The 19,700-nt window shown below is 44.0% G+C and overlaps 1 protein-coding gene and 1 non-coding gene across 2 annotated transcripts in view; both read left to right on the plus strand.

Moving 5' to 3' along the window:
• LAMB4 (laminin subunit beta 4) overlaps positions 1 to 19,700 on the plus strand; it is a 98,909-nt gene that overhangs the window by 45,315 nt on the left and 33,894 nt on the right. The window contains 9 exon segments of the mRNA XM_035701297.2: positions 3,841 to 4,026; positions 5,490 to 5,605; positions 6,407 to 6,527; positions 10,502 to 10,679; positions 11,816 to 11,959; positions 13,483 to 13,714; positions 14,181 to 14,338; positions 16,039 to 16,263; positions 16,875 to 17,095. Of these exon segments, the coding sequence (XP_035557190.2) occupies positions 3,841 to 4,026; positions 5,490 to 5,605; positions 6,407 to 6,527; positions 10,502 to 10,679; positions 11,816 to 11,959; positions 13,483 to 13,714; positions 14,181 to 14,338; positions 16,039 to 16,263; positions 16,875 to 17,095 (1,581 nt within the window).
• On the plus strand, positions 12,196 to 12,302 carry LOC112661548 (U6 spliceosomal RNA). The gene has a single exon (XR_003137780.1). It is a non-coding gene; the product is annotated as a U6 spliceosomal RNA (small nuclear RNA).

Consider the following 19,700-nt stretch of genomic DNA (forward strand, 5'->3'; position numbering starts at 1 on the left):
CCACTTCACTATCCTTTAATATAGGAAATCAGTGTGATATGTTGTGGAATGGCTGGATGGTTCAAACCCTTTTGGGCTATCCTGTTACAGAGAGTGGGAGAATGAACAGCTTTCAGGCAAGGCTGAAAATACTCTGCTGCCCACTCGAGGTCAATACAAATTGCTTCTGTTCCTTCTTCTGTATGGGGATGGAAAAGAACACATCTTGCATTCAATAGCCACGTGTCATGTATGAAGGTGGTGTTCATCTACTCTGGTAAAGATAAGCCATCAAGCACAATGGCTGCAAGTGGGACCAGAAACTGGTTAGGTTTGTACTAAGTTTGTAGTGAGGATATGATGGGAACTGCCACCAAGTCCTGAGAGTAGCACTTTGAGGATACTGCCGACTTGCAATATGGTTTTTCATTTACTACATTGGCTCGGTGGGGAGTAAGGGGAGGAGGCTGGACATCTCACAAGCTTTTACTTGGCATTTCCTAGTATAAGAGCTCTTATGTTACCTTACAGGTCAAAGACTCAATGTCCACTGCTAAGCAGGTCCATTCCAGTTACATATTCAGGAATTGGAGGAAATACTCAATGGGTGGTTCAGTAAATGCAGTGAACCTATTGTAAGAAGAACTTAGGCCAAGACCCCATACGTTACTTGACACTTCTATGCCCTTCTTCTAACAAGGGGACTGTGATGGCACTTTGGGTACCTGGTTTCCACTTGCCATGATGTTGAAGAGTCTTTCTTTGTGGGGATCTGGCCCCTTTTCCATCACTGGGTTCTGGATCCGAGAAGTGGCTCAGATCTAGGAACTTGACAAAGCATCATGCCTTTCCGTGTTGGCAGCTGACCTCAGCCTTTTGCTAATTCACTGGATCACTTTTGATTATATATATGAAGCAATACCTTTGTTGTCTGCTCACCTATCTCATTCCTAGGAATACCATGTTCTATTAATCATCTCCACAGAAGATTCCTATGGGTCAGGCCCCCTTGTCTCTTACTCCAATCTTGCTGTCCATTATAAGAATTAGACTCATCTTGCTTTTGAGAGTTAAGTGTTACCCGGTCTTTGATAGTCTGCGATCCTGTCCTCTGCAGGGATACTAAGGAGCTCAATTTTATAATGATGTAAGCTACCAGCCTACAGAGGATACCCCAAACTCAGCTTTTCAGTGATGCTAGAGCCCTTCTCCCCCTTCATTGCTTACTGTCCTGATATATAGTGTGTCTTCTAGGCCTTTAAGGAATATAATCAGTTGGTGTGTTTTCTGGTCTTGCATCTTAGGTCCATTCTAGTGTGCTTACTACCCTGAGCCTTGTATCCCTTCCTCTACAGCCTGCTATGGCTGTTCTGGAGCCTCTACTTCCTTTCCTCAGGGCCACAGCTTTTGCCAAGCTTCCAAGAGCTACTCCAGCAATATATTGGATCCATCTCCCAAGGCTCCAGGGCTCTTGCCAGGCTATTGAATCCTATATGACTCGTGACCCCAAATCAACAAACTCTCTTCATCCAGTTTCATATTCTGGCTCCTTGGTCTAGCAAGCTCAGGACCCATAGGCAACCATTCCCTCCCAGTTGTTACTGGTGTATGTTGGCCAGAAGCCTCCCAGGGATCCAGCACTTTCCTAGTCAGATTATGCTGAAACTTGATCCTAATTATCAGGCAAGTGGTCAAGAGGGGGTAATGTAGACAGATCCTGAGGAAGGCACACATTTTCTTCCAAGGCACCTGCATCATTTGAGGTTTCTGCATTGTCCTCAAATGCGGGAGAGGTGGAGTGAAGAGGCTTTATTTTCCAATAAGAGTGAGTGGATTACCTCTGTAGTCTGAAAATGCTCAGGAGAACCTCACTCTTCTTCCCTGTGAAAGGCCTGACTCTGGCATTGGTGACTTACCTAGGCTAAGAGTTCAGGCTTCTCTGAGCTTCTGCAAGTCTTACAACTATGTCCCATGTCTGATCTTCAGCTCTTCCCGCCATCTAGCTAAAGGAGAGGAGTCCTTAAATACCTCCAGGGAGGCCCTCTGATTCTTACACTCGGCTTTGGATTGGTGATAAATTGCCCTAAACCTGTCATCTTGTCTCATCAAGCATCAGTGATTCAACAACTGTCACCTGTATCCACAGTCCTTATAATTACTGCTCCCCCATATCTCCCAGTGCCAGATATATCACTCCAGTTGGCACCCACCCCCTTATCCTGTCCCAGTTCTCCACAGGTGACAGGTTTGGCAATTGCTCTGCTGACACATTCCAGGGATCATCAATACCATGTTACACACTGAGGTCCTCACTGCTTGCTGAACCGAAAACCGTCCTTCCCCCTAATTGCATCTTGGAGTCTGCTTCTAGGTAAACAGTCTGGCACCAAAGGTCTCAGGTCAAGTGTCCTAGAAACAGAGCCCAAGACTGGGTTCAGGTGCATGTGATCTCTTCAGGAAGTCTTGTTCAGGAAAACTCTGTAATAGGATGATGGAAACAAGACAGGAGGAAAGAATAAGATGTAGTCTCAGGTAAAACAAACCTTGATCTATGAAGGAGTTTGGAAGCATAAACTGCAGACCAAGTTGTCCTGTCGCTGAGAAGGCAAAGTTAGCTTTCCCTACCCTTGTACTGAGAAGCCATTGGCTGCAGCTACCCCCGGGGGGGCAGGAGTGGAGGTGGGATTGGGGAGGAGGTATGGGGTGGGGCAATTCTCCAGAGAGAGAGGCAACTGTGAGCTCTTAGAAGCCACACACACAGCAAGTCGGGGGTGGGTGCACCAACTAGGTAGAGGGGATGGGGGGGGGGCACCTGCTGTGTCTACTGCCATCCTGAGGGTATATAGGCACGTTTGCATGTATCTGTGGAAACCTAATCTGGTTGCTATAGTTTCTTATTGACATTTCGGTCCCTGATGCGAGACTCCAAACTCGTAGCAAGGACTCTATCCTATTCATCTTCGCGTCCCTGATGCAGGGACTGGCATTGAACTGTTACTGAATAAACAATTATCAAACGAAGAGCAATTTGGGCTAGATCACCAAGCAACTTGAACTCCATCCAGGCTAAGTAATCTGGGCGTGATTCTGTTGGCAGTTGGAAAGAGTGTGAAACACTTACTGGCAGTGGTGGACAATGTGCATGGACCAGGGAGAGGATGGAGAGAGAGGCCAAGGCGCTGTTGCGGTGATACAGGCAAGAAGCCACAAGAGGCAGAGTTGGGGGGAGGCTGCGAGCTCCGGGAGGCAGATGCAAAAGTCATTAAAGTATTATCTGCAGGATCCAGACGGCCCCCGGCTGAGAGCCAGCATAGAGACCATCAGGGATGCCAATCAATCAAGTGTGTAACAAATTTTATACTTCCACGTCTCCAAACAGATAGAAGAGCGTTTCTCACATGTGTGTGGAAGAAATATCCCCACCAAAAAAATAAATCTGGGTGGGTTTTTCTCAGTGTCGTGCATAATTAGGCAAAGTCCGTGAAGTAAGCATGGGAATATTTTTCTTTCCCTCCATATTTTGGCCAGGATCCCACAGTCCTGTCCGAGAAAACCCAAGGTCACCAGTGTGGAATTTGTTCAATTCATTAGCACGTGGGGTACTTAAGTTTAAAGTGGTTTCCGGTGACATGGCTTTCAAATCAATCATTCCACACAGTCACATATGTCCCAAAGCTGCAGATTCAGCATATTATTTCTCAGCTGCATTCTGGACCCTATGCTGGTTGAAATAATTTATCTGTGACTCAGATGGATCCTATACACATCAGGAAATGCATACTTTTTTTTTCTCTCTCTCTCTCTGAGCTCTTCCAGGACTCGACTGTAGGCAAAGCTGTGTGCATTCCTCTCTAATTATAGGGCTCAGTGACTTCTGGCCAGGCGCCTGTCGTTCACGTTGTTTTCCGAGAACCAGTGCCTGGGACCCCTGCTGCGTGGACTGGACCTGGATTTGCCAGGGTTCTCTCTGGGGCTGGCTTGAGATTTGCTGTCGCCAACATCTCCTTTCCCATGGACTTCACCGTTGCCCTTCGCTATGAAACTCAGGTATCCAACGACTTCTTCAGGGGTAAAAAGCCACCTGGAGAACATTCTTGAACTATGAGCTTCCTCTCCAGTCTTGCTAGATAGGGTCATCAGAAAGTGATTTGCAAAAAATAAAAAAAAATAAAAAAAAAAAAATAGCACATCTGGAGAGCATTATAAATCAAAGAGTTTCCTAACAATATTAAAACAACACAGTAAGCCAGAGGCAGACATGCTTTATTCCATGGAGAGAAGCTCAAGTTGAAGTTCTATATCTAAGGCACAAGGTCTGAGGAAGTGGTGATGGAATGTTTGTAGAAGAATGATAAAAAAAAAAAAAATCTAACTGAACACAAATTCTGCCCTCCTGGGACTTTTTTCTAAAAATTTAATAAGCGGACCTGTGCACAGAGATGCAGATTCATGCAGAAGAGGTGTTGATTTTGCACTTGGAATTTACCCTGGAACGAAAAGAAACTATAAGCAGGCTGCTCCTCTTGCCTCCTCCCCCTGCCTTTGGAGAAATATCTAAGGCAGAGTAGAAACCAAATCAGAAAAACACTTGATCTAGAGCAGTGGTTCCTAATGTTTTCTTTGCATAAGTTTTTCTCTGATAATCTGAAACCCCACAGACCATTTCCCCGGAAGAATATTTTATCAGGCTGGGGGAGGTCTCAGAGCCCCCAGACTTCCTCCAGCGACCACATTCTGGAAGCACGCATGGTGCATTGTACGACTAGAGCGTCTGACCCACTTTGAAACTCTTATATGACATAATTCTCTACTTCTCACTTATAAATGAAAGCCAAGGGACTTCAATGAACTTGGACCTGATGAGTATATGGGTCATTAAAAATATAATATAAATATATATATACAATATATATATCTTTTATTTTTTCCAGAGAGAGGACACATCTGTGACATCTTTAAAAAAAAAAAAAAGCATTTCCAAATTGCATAGCTTTCAGAGTAGAGCTAATTAGCATATGCTATAAATATATCTATGCGTATCTAGACACCTACAAATAGATTTAGTAATATGATAATCAAATATTATATAACAAAATCTACATCATGATATATTTATATAATAATATTTATGCAAAATAACATGGGGGGGAAGTAAATATCCTTTCGTGAAGGATTCTAAATTTTCATTTTTGTTCTATGATCCAGGGATAGGATGAGTTAATTGACTCTTTGGGAGACAGAGGTTAAAGATGAGGCCTGTCAGGAGCACCAGGGCTTTTCCAGCGCATTAACTATTGCTACAGCCAGAGACAATGTTCCATCTGCCTGGGTCTCAATTCAGACCCCAGTGACTTAGAGCTGAGAGTGAGCCTCTCAGACTTCTCTCAGCTCCAAAATCCTCTTTTCCCAGAGGCCTGTGGGTTGCAAATTTGAGTCCAAGTGTGTCCATGAGTCATGCGTTGTGTGTCCACTCTCACCAAGGATATGCTTTTTATGTCATGCCTGTCTAGCCCGCAGCCGACTGGGCCGTCCAGGTCCTGGTTAACCCCCTTGGAGGGAGCAAGCACTGTACGCACGAGACTCCATGGCCACGGCCACCACCTTTCCCTCTACCGGCGGCTTCCAGGTATGCTTGGGACCTGTTCTCAAACATAGAAGACTTCTTTGAATTTTCTTCATCTACCTATGTAGATGTGTCAAAGAACCAAGCAGGAAGAGAGGTGTATTAAAGGACATTGTGACACTTATTGTTTGCTGTGTGCTACACTAAGCTGCACATTTAAGATCATATTTTAGCTTGCTAACAACTCACCGAGGTAGACTTCCTCTTCAACAGGCAAGGAGGGGTTGAGAATGAGAATGCTTGGAGACCTGCCCCCCAGTCTCATAGCTAATGTACTGCAGAACCAGGATTCTAGCCTCGATCTCCTGATTCTCAGTCTCGAAAGTTCCTTTCCCATTCCCCAGATGGCCTTGAGAGGTGACACAGTGAAATGCTACAAGAGTAAGAGTAAGCTGGCATGATCGCAACATCTGGGAGTCTATAAGGTAAAACTACTAATTTTGAGGCCACTAATTTTGCATCAGAGACTTGTGGCAAAATAAATCAGAGCCCCTGTTGAGATGAGTATGACAGACAGGATGAAGGACATGCGTTCCATCCTTTTCCCAGAGCAGTCGTGACAGCTCATGACTATTAGTTCCTAAGGCTTTGCTATTTGGCACAGACCTGTGCAAGAGCCACAGAGAGGATCCGACAGTGAATTTGCTGTCCGACCAACCCACCCGAGCTGGTATAGACCTGGCCTCTGCCCCACAGTTGAACCCACTTCAGCGCAGGTAGAGAGCACCAGCAAATGCTCTGGCTGCTTAGGTTACATAATCGTACATTTGTCACTGAATTTTTGCTTTATTTCTCTTAATACAGAATCGTGCTGCTTCCCACACCCATCTGTTTAGAACCAGATGTACAATATTCCATAGACGCCTATTTTTCCCAGCCTTTGGAAGGAGGGTCCCACGCTCATTCACACATCTTGGTGGATTCAGTAAGTATCACGCAGCACCGGGGGTGCTTCCGTCTAAACTGAGCCCCATTATCGTTCTACTTTTAGACTCCATGGTGAAATGTTTCTTTAGAAGTATAAATGAGTTTTTTCATGATAAAAAAAAAATCACTTATTCTCTATCAACGTCACCTAATACCGATCACAGACCTTACGGAACAGCCTGTGCCAACAACGGTTGGAAGTGATTTACATACTATTTAGTCTTCACGACAAGCCTATGAGGTAGGCCCTGTCGTTGTGCCCATTTTATAGATGACAGAACTGAGACCCAGGCTCACAGAGCCAATGAGCAAGGAGTCAGCGGTCAGAGACAGACTCCCTGATGGCCGAGCCCCCGCTCGGAGCCACCACAGCGTCCTGGCACCCAGAAAGTTCAGGAAGAAATTCTATCACTGAAAGTGTCATCGTCTTGTAAGTTCCACTTTTTATATACTGTGTCTTTATATCACTGTGATCCGAACGCTCATACAAGTACGTAGACAGGTATTTTTCAGTTCCCTTATATCATAAGTGTTTTCTTATGGTGCTTACGTAATCTTCCTATCATTTTTAGGAATGATGGGTAATATTTCCTCAAATGACTTCTCCCGACATCTTTCCGCCATAGATTTGGGCCATAGAGTTGGCTTCCAGTTGATTTTATAATAATAATAATATAAATATAACATAAATATAAATTATTATATAACAATAATAGTTATGAAACTCAAATTTAGGAGAGCTAAGACACTCCCCATCTTACATCCATACCCTGAATATTTATAATTTTGTAAATTTCAAAGATTATGACTTGATGCTCTATTTCACGCATCCATGCAAATTATCCATGCATCGCGCATTCACCGAGCAGACATGGGCTGATAGTGTGCTGGTTCCTGGGGTATAAGGCCCCTGCCCTCCAAGAATTCTCAGCCTGATACAGAAGACAGGCGTGTACTAAAATCACTGCAGTGATATTTGATAGACACATAATATAAACGGGTAACTTGAAATTCACTGAAAAATATTTCCATTGGTTGGTTCTCAAGCGATCGTTCTGTTACACGTAGCTACCAAAACAGTAAAGCCTGGATGAAAATTGGGAGAAGAGCCTGTTCTTGGCAAACTGTCAGAGCTTCCAAGGAGAGGCTAGATCCTCTCTCAGGTCAGATTTCCCAGAAGCCCAAGCTGAGACAGGGACTCGGGTACCCCTGCTTTGTTGAGGGTGTGCTGGTGGGGGAAGAGGCGCGAGGGACAGGGGTGGGAACCGAGCAAGGATGTGATCCCCACTTCAGTGTAGCCAACTCCACTGGGAGCTTGGGAGCATTACTGCCACAGAGCTGGTTCCTCCCGGAGGCAGTGGTGGGCCTGCGTGCGCCCGGTCCTCCACCCCGCCCACCCTCAGTGACCATGTCGACTTCTAGACCAGTCGGCTGAGTCCAAGTTTCTGGAGAAAGAGGCAGCTGTGTGCCTTCAGCAGCCAATGGCACAGCAGCTGGCGAACGGGAAGATCTGGGCAGGGCACCTACAAAGTCCCTGCGAGACCCCGACCCCAGATGTCCAGGAGGAGAAAGTCAATGCACGTTTCTGATTACAGACTGATGCACTTATTTCCATCCCACCAATTTTGCTGCTCTGGCAAGATGCTTGACTGCCTGGGCCCTGGCCCTTCCAAGTTCATTCTTCTCTGCAGCCTGATGAACATTTATATCTAAGACTAGGATGTATTACCAAGAAGCCCAAGCGAAAGCTTTGTTCAACCCTGGATGCTCCTTCTGCAGAAATAGCTTTTATTTGGCAAATATGGAGAAACAGTTACAAATTTTCCTTCAGTCACCCTGATCCCATGATCTATGCTTCCCTGAAAATGTGTTTGGAGTTGAAAGTATATTAACCATGCTAGAATGTAAAGCTGCCATTCTTTTAAACCATGGGATGGACTATACTTGATAAACAAAGTCTTTAGAAGTTTCTAGAAGAAGGGAGTCATGACATTACAAAATCCTATAGCTTGACAGGGACTCTTATCATCTGGCCTATCTGCTGGGTGCCAGGACGGGCTTCCCCTAAACTGCCTCAGACCAGTGACTATAGATAATGAATCCCTGGTTGGCAGCCCTCATCTGCAACCCTAGCCAATCCGGCTTCTTTCTGCCTCTCCCTTCACTCTCAGTTCGTGTTTGGAGAGCGCAGTCCTTTTAGTGTCAACTTGAAGAGACGACTCTAGACGGGTATATATACTTCTTTATTGAGCAAATATTTATGAAGTCGTTACTGTAAATTAGACATTGCAGTAGGCCGCGGGTGTAAACAAGACAAGCGCCTTGCCCGATGTGCCGGGGCTTACTGTCTATAGGGAGGAATGCAGACATTACACAGGAGATGGCAACGTGGCCCGAGAGTTACTGGAAGCTATGACAGCTCACTGAACGGAAAAGCTCTGTGTGGCTCGAGCGGTGATTCCCAGCATCGCCTGACCCGACCTCCTCTCTTTATTGCAAATATCTTGTAACACTCTTCACCGGCTCAAAGTGCAGTTCATTGGCATTATAGCCCACCTGCACACGTAACCCCAGACAACGTCTGGGTAATGTGCACATACGAAGAGACATCAAAAGAAAGTAGCCCATAGAGAAACACTATGTACTTCAGTATATGTCTACACTCTGGCATAAATACACAGAAGGCAGGGACACGCTCATATGTGTAGGATCACTCAGTGTGAGATAGCCATGAAAGCAGGTGTGCTGCAAACATGTGTAACATGCTTTTAAAACATAGGGTAAGTCCTTCAACACATAATTATAAACAAAGATTTGTCTCTCATGCAGGGGGATTTTCCTTTTGGTCAAAATGTCTGGGATTTCTGATCCCCCCACACACACTAAAAGCCAGCAACACACCTCATCTGATGGCCATGACAACCAAAACCACCCCTCGGAATCTGCAAAATGCCCCTTAGGGGATGGCACCTGCCATATTGAGAACCACTGAGCCAGAAGATCAAACCGCTGAGCCACCCAGGAGTCCCTCAAAAAGATTTTAAATGGTTGTCGGTTATAACTTCGGTAAAATCTTCTCAAGAAATATAACTGTATGACTTTTCTTCACATAGGTATCAGATGTGATACAGATGATCCTTCTTTGAGAATAAGCTTAGAACAATGTGTTTGTCCCTCTAATAGCTGGATGGCCTAACCCAGCAATTCACAAAATGCATCTGTGAAATATTGAGTTTATGGGATGTTAGTAAGTGTTACTTGAATATGGGACCAAGTGGTTAAACGAGCATGGAAGCGCTGAGTTTAAAAGTATTTTTGTTGCAGGACTTCTCAGAGCTTTAGTAAGTTCATCTACACTGTGACTCTCTAAGAGGCAGAGAGTTTGTTGTAGGACTCCACTGTTCATATGTAATTGCAAAGGACAAAACTTTTAAAAGGATGGTTTTTTGGAATTAGAGTTCCACAGTTAATATTATGGAATGCACTAAGCTGTACTTTCTAAATTTGTCACAAGTAGCCTAGTTAAAAGTCTTTGAAATCTAAGACAAATTCACAAGCAAGCTAAAAATATAATAAGAATGATTTTTAAAAGTCTTATTTTTTTTTGTCCCAAGTCAATAAATGTAAATATTTAAAGATTTCTTAAATAGGGCAGCCTGGGTGGTTCAGCGGTTCAGTGCCTGCCTTCGGCCCAGGACGTGATCCTGGAGACCCGGAATCGAGTCCCACGTCGGGCTCCCTGCATGGAGCCTGCTTTTCCCTCTGCCTGTGTCTCTTTCTCTCTCTCTTTCTGTGTGTCTCTCATGAATAAATAAATAAAATCTTCTAAAAATATATTAATTTTTTAAAAAGATTTCTTAAATAAAATGAAAATCTTAAAATCTTCTCATAGATCTACTTGTTTATATAACTAGAATCTTGAACAGGAGACAGTTATGAACCTAAGTCTTCTTTTTTGTATTATTTTAAAAGCTTGGTCTGATTCCCCAAATCAGTTCATTGGAGAATTTCTGCAGCAAGCAGGATTTAGAGGAGTATCAGCTGCACAACTGTGTTGAGATCGCCTCAAAGATGGGACCTCAGGTGTCCCCCGGTGTGTGTGAAAGGCTTATAGTCAGCATGTCTGCCAAGCTGCACAACGGGGCTATAGGTGAGTACTGGCCTCATGGGCTCCACCGACACACAGCTTTTTGGAATGTGAGTGAGTCGATCTCATTTATTGTAGCAGCTACTCCAAACAACCAATGTCAATACCAATTGCCCAGTGATTAGGCACTCAGTCCATCTGAGGTGTTGGAATCCCAATGCACAGTAGAGTAGGTGCATAAAGAAGGAGCCTTCTAGTACATTGGGCCACTAGAGCCCTAGAACAATGGTCCTAAAATACTAATTTGGAATCCTGGACATTGAGGGCCAGACTGAACTCCAAACAACTTCTTTCATCCTCAAACCTTCATTCAGTAAGTAAGCCTCTTGGAGTCCAAACACATTAGGTGATTTGTCCATTTCACTAAGCCACAGCCTGGTGTTTCTCACCCTTAGCACTTCTGAAATTTGGAGCTGGTTAATGCTTTGTTGTGGAGGGGTCGGCATGGGGGGCTGCCCTGTGCATTATAGGAAGCGTAGCAGCCTCCCTTCCCCTCTGCCCACCTGATACCGGTAGCACCTTCCCGCCAGTTGTGACATTCAAAAATGTCTTCAAATTTTGTTATATGTTCCCAGTGACGGCAGGTAGAGGGGTAGTTGGCAAAATCTCCCTCCAGCTGTAGAGTGACAGCTACAGTGAGAGCCCAGGCTTCCTGAGTTCTGCGCAAGCGCGTTTCCCGTTATACTGCAGGACGCTGGCTTCAGAATGCCCACAACCTCATGAAAGTGATGGAAGAAGGGAAATCAAACAGATAGTCCAGCACCAACATAGATCGTCAGGAATTAAAGGAGTAACGTCAATAATAATGATTATATTGGAACAGCTGATTATTCAAACAGTTTAAGCCTTTCACTAACTTGTTAAGTAACATTAACATTAATTGTTAAGGTATGCTTAGTCAGTAATGTTTATTGAGCACCTACTACATGCCACACAGTTCTAGGTACTTCAGAGGCCTTATTGTCTTTAATCCTTATAATTCCCTGGGGTAGATCCTATATTTTTCCCATTTAATGGATGAAGGAGTCAAGGATGACAGAAATAGCAAGTGAAAGAGAAGTGAACTAAAGCTCCCAACAGGACCAGGGACTTCTCTGTCACTTCCTTCGCCTCTAACTGCCCTCTTTGGCTCCCCACAGCCTGCAAGTGTCACCCCCAGGGCTCGGTGGGGCTCAGCTGCAGCCGACTTGGGGGCCAGTGCCAATGTAAGCCTCATGTGGCCGGGCGCTGCTGTGACAGGTGCTCAACTGGAAGCTACGGTCTGGGACATCATGGCTGTCACCGTACGTAGCAAAAGATAGATGGGGGAAGACATGCATGGTCTTGGAGTTTTGGAGTTTTGAAGATAGGGAAATCATTGTGGGAGTTTGAAAGAGGAGGGGCCAGGGAATTGGACTACATTACTCGGGCTGTCTGTCTTTATAGATAAAATGTGAAAAAAAAATTCCCATCATATTTCATTCATCCGTTCAGTGGGCACCAACTGTATACAGAGCTCCATTAGGAATCATGAGTGATGGTGCCAATTTTGGCAGCATATATACTAAAATTGGAATGGTACACAGAAGATCAGCGTGGCCCCTGCACAAGGATGACATGCAAATTTGTGAAGGAAGCATGAGTGATGGTAAAGACATGGCCCAGGCTTCTGGGGTTTTGTGGTCTGTATCAAAGAGATGGCAAGTCCAGGGAGGATGTGGGAGGGATACCGGGAAAGGTGTCAGCTGTGCCAACCCAGCTTTGTGACCTGGCAGTAAAGCCCAGTGGCTGTCCAGGCTAAAAGAACAGCGAGATTGAGAATATGAGGAAGGGGACCACGCTGTCATCTCTCTGATGCTGGGGTCGCAAAGAGCCATGGAACTGATCTTCTAAGCTGCCTGTTGATAAGGGCTTAGATGGGTCTTTGTCTACATGTGGAAATCCAGGCTCGTGTCATGTTCAGGGTATGCAGTTCTGTGTTCACGCTGTGTACCAGTAGTGCAAACAGCCTTCTCCACCGAAACCTGTCTTGGGTGGTCTCTCCAGGTAGGTTAATTCTTTCAGGTGAAGGAATGTATGTTTTAAGTCAGAGTTCAGAGAGATGACACACCTTGCTGGTCACTCTCTACCCAGCACACATCTCTTTTTATCACTTTTGCTTCCCTCTCTTTAAAGAAGAGAAGAGGAGAAAGAAAGAAAGAAAGAGAAAGAAAGAAAGAAAGAAGAAAGAAAGAAAGAAAGAAAGAAAGAAAGAAAGAAAGAAAGAAGAAAGAAAGAAAGAAGAAAGAAAGAGAAAGAAAGAAGAAAGAGAGAGGAAGGAAGGAAGGAAGGAAGGAAGGAAGGAAGGAAGGAAGGAAGGAAGGAAAATGAGGTGCTAGAGATTCACAAAGGGGCAAACATGTCATTGGCCTCTGGCCTTTGCATAGGGAAGACTGGCTCAAAGGGTTGAACAGTTCCCTAGAAAAGGAAGGAGTGAGCCTCTGTGATCTCACCTAGGAAAAAGAAAAGTCCACCCATCTTGAGAAGGGGCTTTATATTTTTTAATAAAGATTATAATTTTATAAGGCACTAAAAACATGACAATTGCTCAGGTCCTCTGTATAAACAACGCTTTTAAGACCCGATTGCTCACCGCACCCTGTTTATTGGGTGAATCAGTTGAACAAATGTTGACCTGGTGCTCGGTGCCTGGCCAGATTCTCAGACTCCCCTGATTTACCTGATGGGGATGCCACAGGGAGCTCAGGACTCCAAAATCATGACTGTAACTCCTTTCCCCAGCACACCACCTGTCCCTCCACTCAACATGGTCTCTTTCTTTATCTAGCATGTCACTGCCACCCTCAAGGCTCAAAGACCACTGTATGTGACCAAATAACGGGACAGTGCTCCTGCCAGGGGGAGGTGGCCGGCCGCCGTTGTGACCGGTGCCTGCAAGGCTACTTCGGATTTCCCAGCTGCCGCCCTTGCCTTTGTAATGGGTTCGCCGAACTTTGTGACCCAGAGACAGGGTCATGCTTCAATTGTGGGGGTTTTACAACTGGAAGAAACTGTGAAAGGTATGGAATCCCTATGCACTTGAATTTTATTTCTTTTGTTCCGATGTCCCAACACTCCCTGAAGGACCACTGAATAGAGACTCAGCTGTATTTAAGTGTAGAAGCCTTGCTATGGGCGATGGGGGGTGCGGGGGGAGGTAGATAGATCCTCGCTCCTGGTGTCCTTCGAGATCTTGTGAAGAGCCAGACCATGTCTGATTAAATAAAAAAACAGGCATTTATTTGCCTGGCACGTTGCTTTTTACGTCCCTGAAATAGGACATGTAAATGAACTGCCCCTACATTGAGTTTAATGACTCTACCTTGGGACGTTCAAGGTAAGGCAAAGAAGCACTTCACAGAGCAAGTGAGCACCTTCTAAAATACTGAGTTTTGAGAGTTGTGTTGTCCTCAAGCACAGCAAATCCACACCAGCTACTGTGAGCTTTTCCCGGGGACGTTTGGTACAAAGAAATTGTCTTGACAGATGCATCGATGGTTACTATGGGAATCCTGCTGCGGGAAAGTCCTGTCGCCCTTGCCCATGTCCAGATGTTCCCTCGAGTAGCCAATATTTTGCCCACTCCTGTTATCAGCATCCTTGGAGCTCAGATGTGATCTGCAATTGTCTTCAAGGTTATACAGGTACACAGTCTAGTTCATGATGCCTTTTTTCTTCTATCCCATACTGCTCTCCAAAAAATGATCCCATGTTCATAATTTATCTGCTTTGAACAACTGAGTGGTACTGAATCTAAGTCAGCGGCAAGAAGGCACAACCTGGTGCATTGCCGCTTTACTGAACAAGGGATTTGAATGATTCAGAAACCAAGGACAACGAAAAGCTTATTCCTCTGAACTATACTTGTTAGATAATGTTCTGGAAAACTGACTGACCAAATGAGTTCAAACCAAATTGACTTATTTAAAATAAAATCATCATCATTTTAAGTAAGACATTTAGGTGATTAAGCGATATATATATCTTGTAACATAGAACATAAGCAATTAAAAAGTAAAAGCTTTTAATCACATGCTTCCTTTACATAATTTCAACCAATAGATTGGACAGTTCAATATCAAATCAACCAATTGATTTGATGTTTCACCAGTATAACTTATTTTTTCAGGTGTCTTGAAACACTGATTTGGGCATCCTACAGACACCGCATAAGTCAATTCAATATTTATGTTTGTTGCTCTACCAAAAATTTTATTTTGAAGAGTTTAAGCATGAGTATGAATATATATTGCAACAAGGAAAAAACATAAAATCTACTTGATTTAATCATATTTTGAAAATATGCTGCTGCTATTTTCTTCAGTGATAATTACCATCATGATAATAAAGCACATGGCTAATTTTTTATTTGCTGACTATGTCTCTACATCATTCTGACCTCTTCTCATGTCTTTTGCGTCCATGTCCCCTCTGGCTTAGTTGGTCAGTGTTTAAGAACTGAGACCATGGGGGGAATCCCTGGGTGACTCAGGGGTTTAGTGCCTGCCTTCTGCCAGGGTGGGATCCTGGAGACCCGGGATCGGGTCCTGCATTGGGCTCCCCACATGGAGCCTGCTTCTCCCTCTGCCTGTGTCACTGCCTCTCTCTCTCTGTCTTTCATGAATAAATAAATAAAATCTAAAAAAAAACAAAAAGAAAAAAAAAAAAACAAGAACTGAGACCATGATTGGCTGACAAGAACATTCCTAAAAAGATGAACCAAGATGTGGGGAATAGACTTACAGTTTGGGCATCCATTTGACCACAGGTCCCCGTGGTTGGCAGGGTAGCAAGTGGAGGAGCGAAGGATTGGTTTCTCCATACAGTGCTTGATAAGAACTCCCTCCAAGGTTCGTTCATCAAGAAAACCACTGTCACCATCTTCACTGCTAGACCTACATCTCAGGGTGCTGCTAGATCACCTCCAGGACCAGGTGAGGGTGGAGGGACCCCAGAGAGAGCAGGAACTGAGATTAGCGTTAGATCCTGGGGCACACTTGGGTGACCCGGTTGGATAAAGATCCGGGAATCCTGTGCCTACCACTCTGTAGTTCTTTCGAGAAGAACTAGAATGCATTCCTCACCACGGACTTCCTAGCTCTGAATCATCGCTGTGTTCTCTGGGTGGAGAATACATCAAAGTGAAGGTTTTAATTCAGAACATTTTTCCTTCTTCATCCCCAACGTGTGACATTATCCCTAGATGAGCCTAATTATTCTCGGTAGCAGTCTCCATCCCTGCCCCCCAACACACGTGTACACACACATATACACACATACACACGTTCACACACACACACACACACTTCTCATCTCATTCCCTTTGCCTCTCCCCTTCTTTCAGGTAAGCAGTGTGGAGAATGCTCTGCGGGTTTCTATGGAAATCCCAGAGTTTCCGGAGCCCCTTGCCAGCCGTGTGTGTGCAACAACAACACTGATATGACGGATCCGGAGTCCTGCAGCCCGCTAACCGGGGAGTGCCTTAAGTGTTTGCACAACACTCAGGGGCCCAACTGCCAGTTCTGCAAACCAGGTCACTTTGGATCTGCCCTCAATCAGACCTGCAGGAGTAAGTCTGTCAAGCTCTGGGGGAAAACGTGGCAGCAGAGTGTGGCCCTCGGGGCATGGTGCCACCAGGACAGGGCTGGGACAGAAACAAGCCGATGCCCAAATTATGCCTCTGACCCACTGAGTAGAATCTCCAGGGCTCTGCATTGGAACCAGTTCACCCGGTGTCTTTAACGTATACATTGGGGGAGTGCTGATGTAGCAGAGGGCAAGGGTTGGAGTCTATGGTTTAAAATAATAAAAAAAAAAAAGAGGAGTAAGCTGCTCATTTTTAGGGGATATTTAACTATTTCAGTTGATTCAAGTCAACGTAGTAAACCATTTGTTTTCAGATCATAACTAGCATGTGGAAAAAGCCAGGTTTTTGGTCACCCCAATTGTGAGCCCTTGGAATGTAGCCAGCAGAACCGCAGGATATTGCTAGGTGGGGAGGTCAAAAAGAGTTGAATGCGTTCAGCCCACTTAGATTCCGTGATAAGTCTGCAATATCGTAAGGTGTTTCTGCCTTGAGCCCTTTGGAGAAACATCCAGATCTGAATGGCTGTTCGTGTAGTTTGTTGAATGCCAGCGTTGTCCCTGAATTTACCTCTAGCAGTGGCTCTATGATCCCAGGGTGCTCCTGCCATCCTCCTGGTGTGAATCCGGCTGAGTGTCCCCCTGGCCTGGAAACTTGCCTCTGTGACCCTGACACTGGCATGTGCTCTTGTCTGCCCAACGTCACGGGCCGGACCTGTGACCGCTGTGCAGACGGATACTGGAATCTGGTCCCTGGCAGAGGGTGTCAGCCATGTGATTGTGACCCCCGGACCTCTCACGGTGGCCACTGTGACCAGGTAAGATATTTGGATTTACCAGGGCACTAGAGTGGGAAGGAAGGGGGAGACATGGTTGCCAAATTTGTAAATAATGTTTTCTTTATGTACTGTTGCCAATTAGTGTTTGGGGACAGGATTAGCCTTATATGGGGATGGAGTCTGCATTTACCAAGCAACGAAAAGCACTAAAAAAGACCACGAGGGTCTCAAGGTCTAGTCTGGCCTTCTTTGGTTTTCTCCAAGCTTCTCTGCAATTGGGGAAGACAGGATTTGTATGTGTGAAACAGATAACTTCCCTTTCCTGTTTCGGATGTATGATCACAGGGAAGCTCCAAGAAATTGATCATTAATCAGAATTGATGCTCAATCAGAATGAAAATCAATGGATACTTTCAGAACCCACAGTTCCATTTTCAAAAATTGACCTGTCATTCCTGATAGCTCACCAATTGCTTTGTGTGCAGGTAAAATAAGAGGTCCTCTTTACTTATCAGAGCAGCATCAATTGTCTCTACCAACTACTCAAAATAACGAGAAGCATGATTCACCTCCAATTCAGCTCCACTGAGTAAGAATAAGAATGCAGGGTAGAGCAGTAGGAGCAAGTATGCAGCGTACAATATACAATTAATGCTACTTAAATGCACATGTGATTTTTAGTCAATAAAATCAACACTGAATTTTAAAAACAAATATAATGATATCTATATGGAAAAAAACTATTCATGTCACGATCAGGGTATTGGACCTACTAAATATATTCTTTCTTTTTTAAAAAAAAAACATATTCTTTGAAACACTTTTGACATTAATAGAGATTGGAAGGAAGGGTAAAACAATGCTGAGAGATTTTAGAATCAGTCCACCCTACAGGGACCAGGGTTTAATTGGAATCAAAATGCTAATTTAAGAAGCTGGACTTTTCCCAACTACTACTAATAATGATAAGCATGGCTCACCTCCAATTTCGGCTCCACCGTTCAACTTATTTAAAGGTCAAATCTTATGCAAGTCAACTTGTGAAGGTAGTTCTCATATACTGAATGTGTTTTCCTTTCTCTTTTTTTCTTTTTCTCCAACCCTCCTGCTCCAACCCACATTCATATACACACATACACACATACACACACACTCAGTGTGCCCTTTTTCCTTTAATAAATTGTTTTAAAGAAAATTTTATTTTTCTTAAAAATTGTATTTATTAGAGAGAGAAAGAGCACAAGCAGGAGAGGAGCAGAGGGGGAGGGAAAAGCAGACTCTCTACAGAGCAGGGAGCTTGACATGGGGCTCGACACCAGGACTCCGGGATCATGACCTGAGCCAAACGCAACTGCTTAACCAAATGAGCCCCCCAGGTGCCCCCTTATTACATTTTTTATTTTAGAATAGATTTAAAGAAAAGTTGTGAAGATAGTACAGAGAAAATGTACACCATACCCAGCTTCCTCAGCTTCTAACATCTTCCATTAATACGGTAGATTTGTCACAATTAATGAACCAATATCGATATATTATCATTAACCAATGTCCATAATTTATTCAGATTTCCTTAGTTGTTTACCTATTGTCCCCTTGCCATTCCATGACCCCATCCAGGTCACCACATTACATTTAGTCATCTTGTCTCCTCAGATTCTTTTTCGTTGTAACATTTCTCAGACTTTCCTTATTTTTGATGACCTACACAATTTTGAGGAGGATTTTGTGAAATAACCCTCTGTTCAAATTTATATGAGGTTTTCTTATGGTTGGACTTGGATTATGAGTTTGAGGAAGAAGACCACAGAGGGAAAGTGCTGTTCCCATATCAGCACTTTCCTATGTTCCATATGTTCCCTATGTGCTATTTACACGTCTTATCACTGTTGACACGAATCTCAACCACCTAGTGGTTGTCATGGTTCTGTACTGTGAAGTTACTCTTTTTCTTCCTTTCCATACTGTGCTCTTTGGAAGAAAGTCATTATGCACAGTCTATACTTGAGGAGTTTCACACGCCTTCCTTGAGGGCAGAGTATCTCCATAAATTATTTAGCATTCTTCTGTACTGGAGATTTATCTGTTGTTCCCCCACATCTTCATTTATTAATCACTTTTTAATATCCATACAGAGTCATGGATATTTATATTATACTTCAACTTACAATCTAATACTACTTTATTTTGTTGTTCAAGTTATTTTAGCTTTGGTCATTGGGAGCTATTTCAGGGGATTTCTGTGTCCCTTTGACATATCTCTATTATTTTTTTTAAGCACTTTTTGCATGAGAAGATACTCTAAGCTCATCTGGTGTATTTCCTGCCCCCATCCTAGGAAAAACCCCTTCCTCCTTTCCTTTCCTTTCCTTTCCTTTCCTTTCCTTTCCTTTCCTTTCCTTTCCTTTCCTTTCCTTCCTTCCTTTTTCTTTCTTTCTTTCTTTCTTTCTTTCTTTCTTTCTTTCTTTCTTTCTTTCTTTCTTTCTTTCTTTCTTTCTTTCTTCCAAGAGAGAGAAAAAGAGAGCAGGGAGGAGGGTCAGAGGGAAAGGGAGAGAGAATATTAAGCAGGCTCCACACGTAGAGCCTGACACGGGGCTCAATCTCATGACCCTAAGATCATGACCTAAACCTAAATCAAATGTTGGAT

This window comes from Canis lupus, chromosome 18 (genome assembly GCF_003254725.2).
Source record: "Canis lupus dingo isolate Sandy chromosome 18, ASM325472v2, whole genome shotgun sequence".
Classification (NCBI taxonomy): Eukaryota; Metazoa; Chordata; class Mammalia; order Carnivora; family Canidae; genus Canis; species Canis lupus.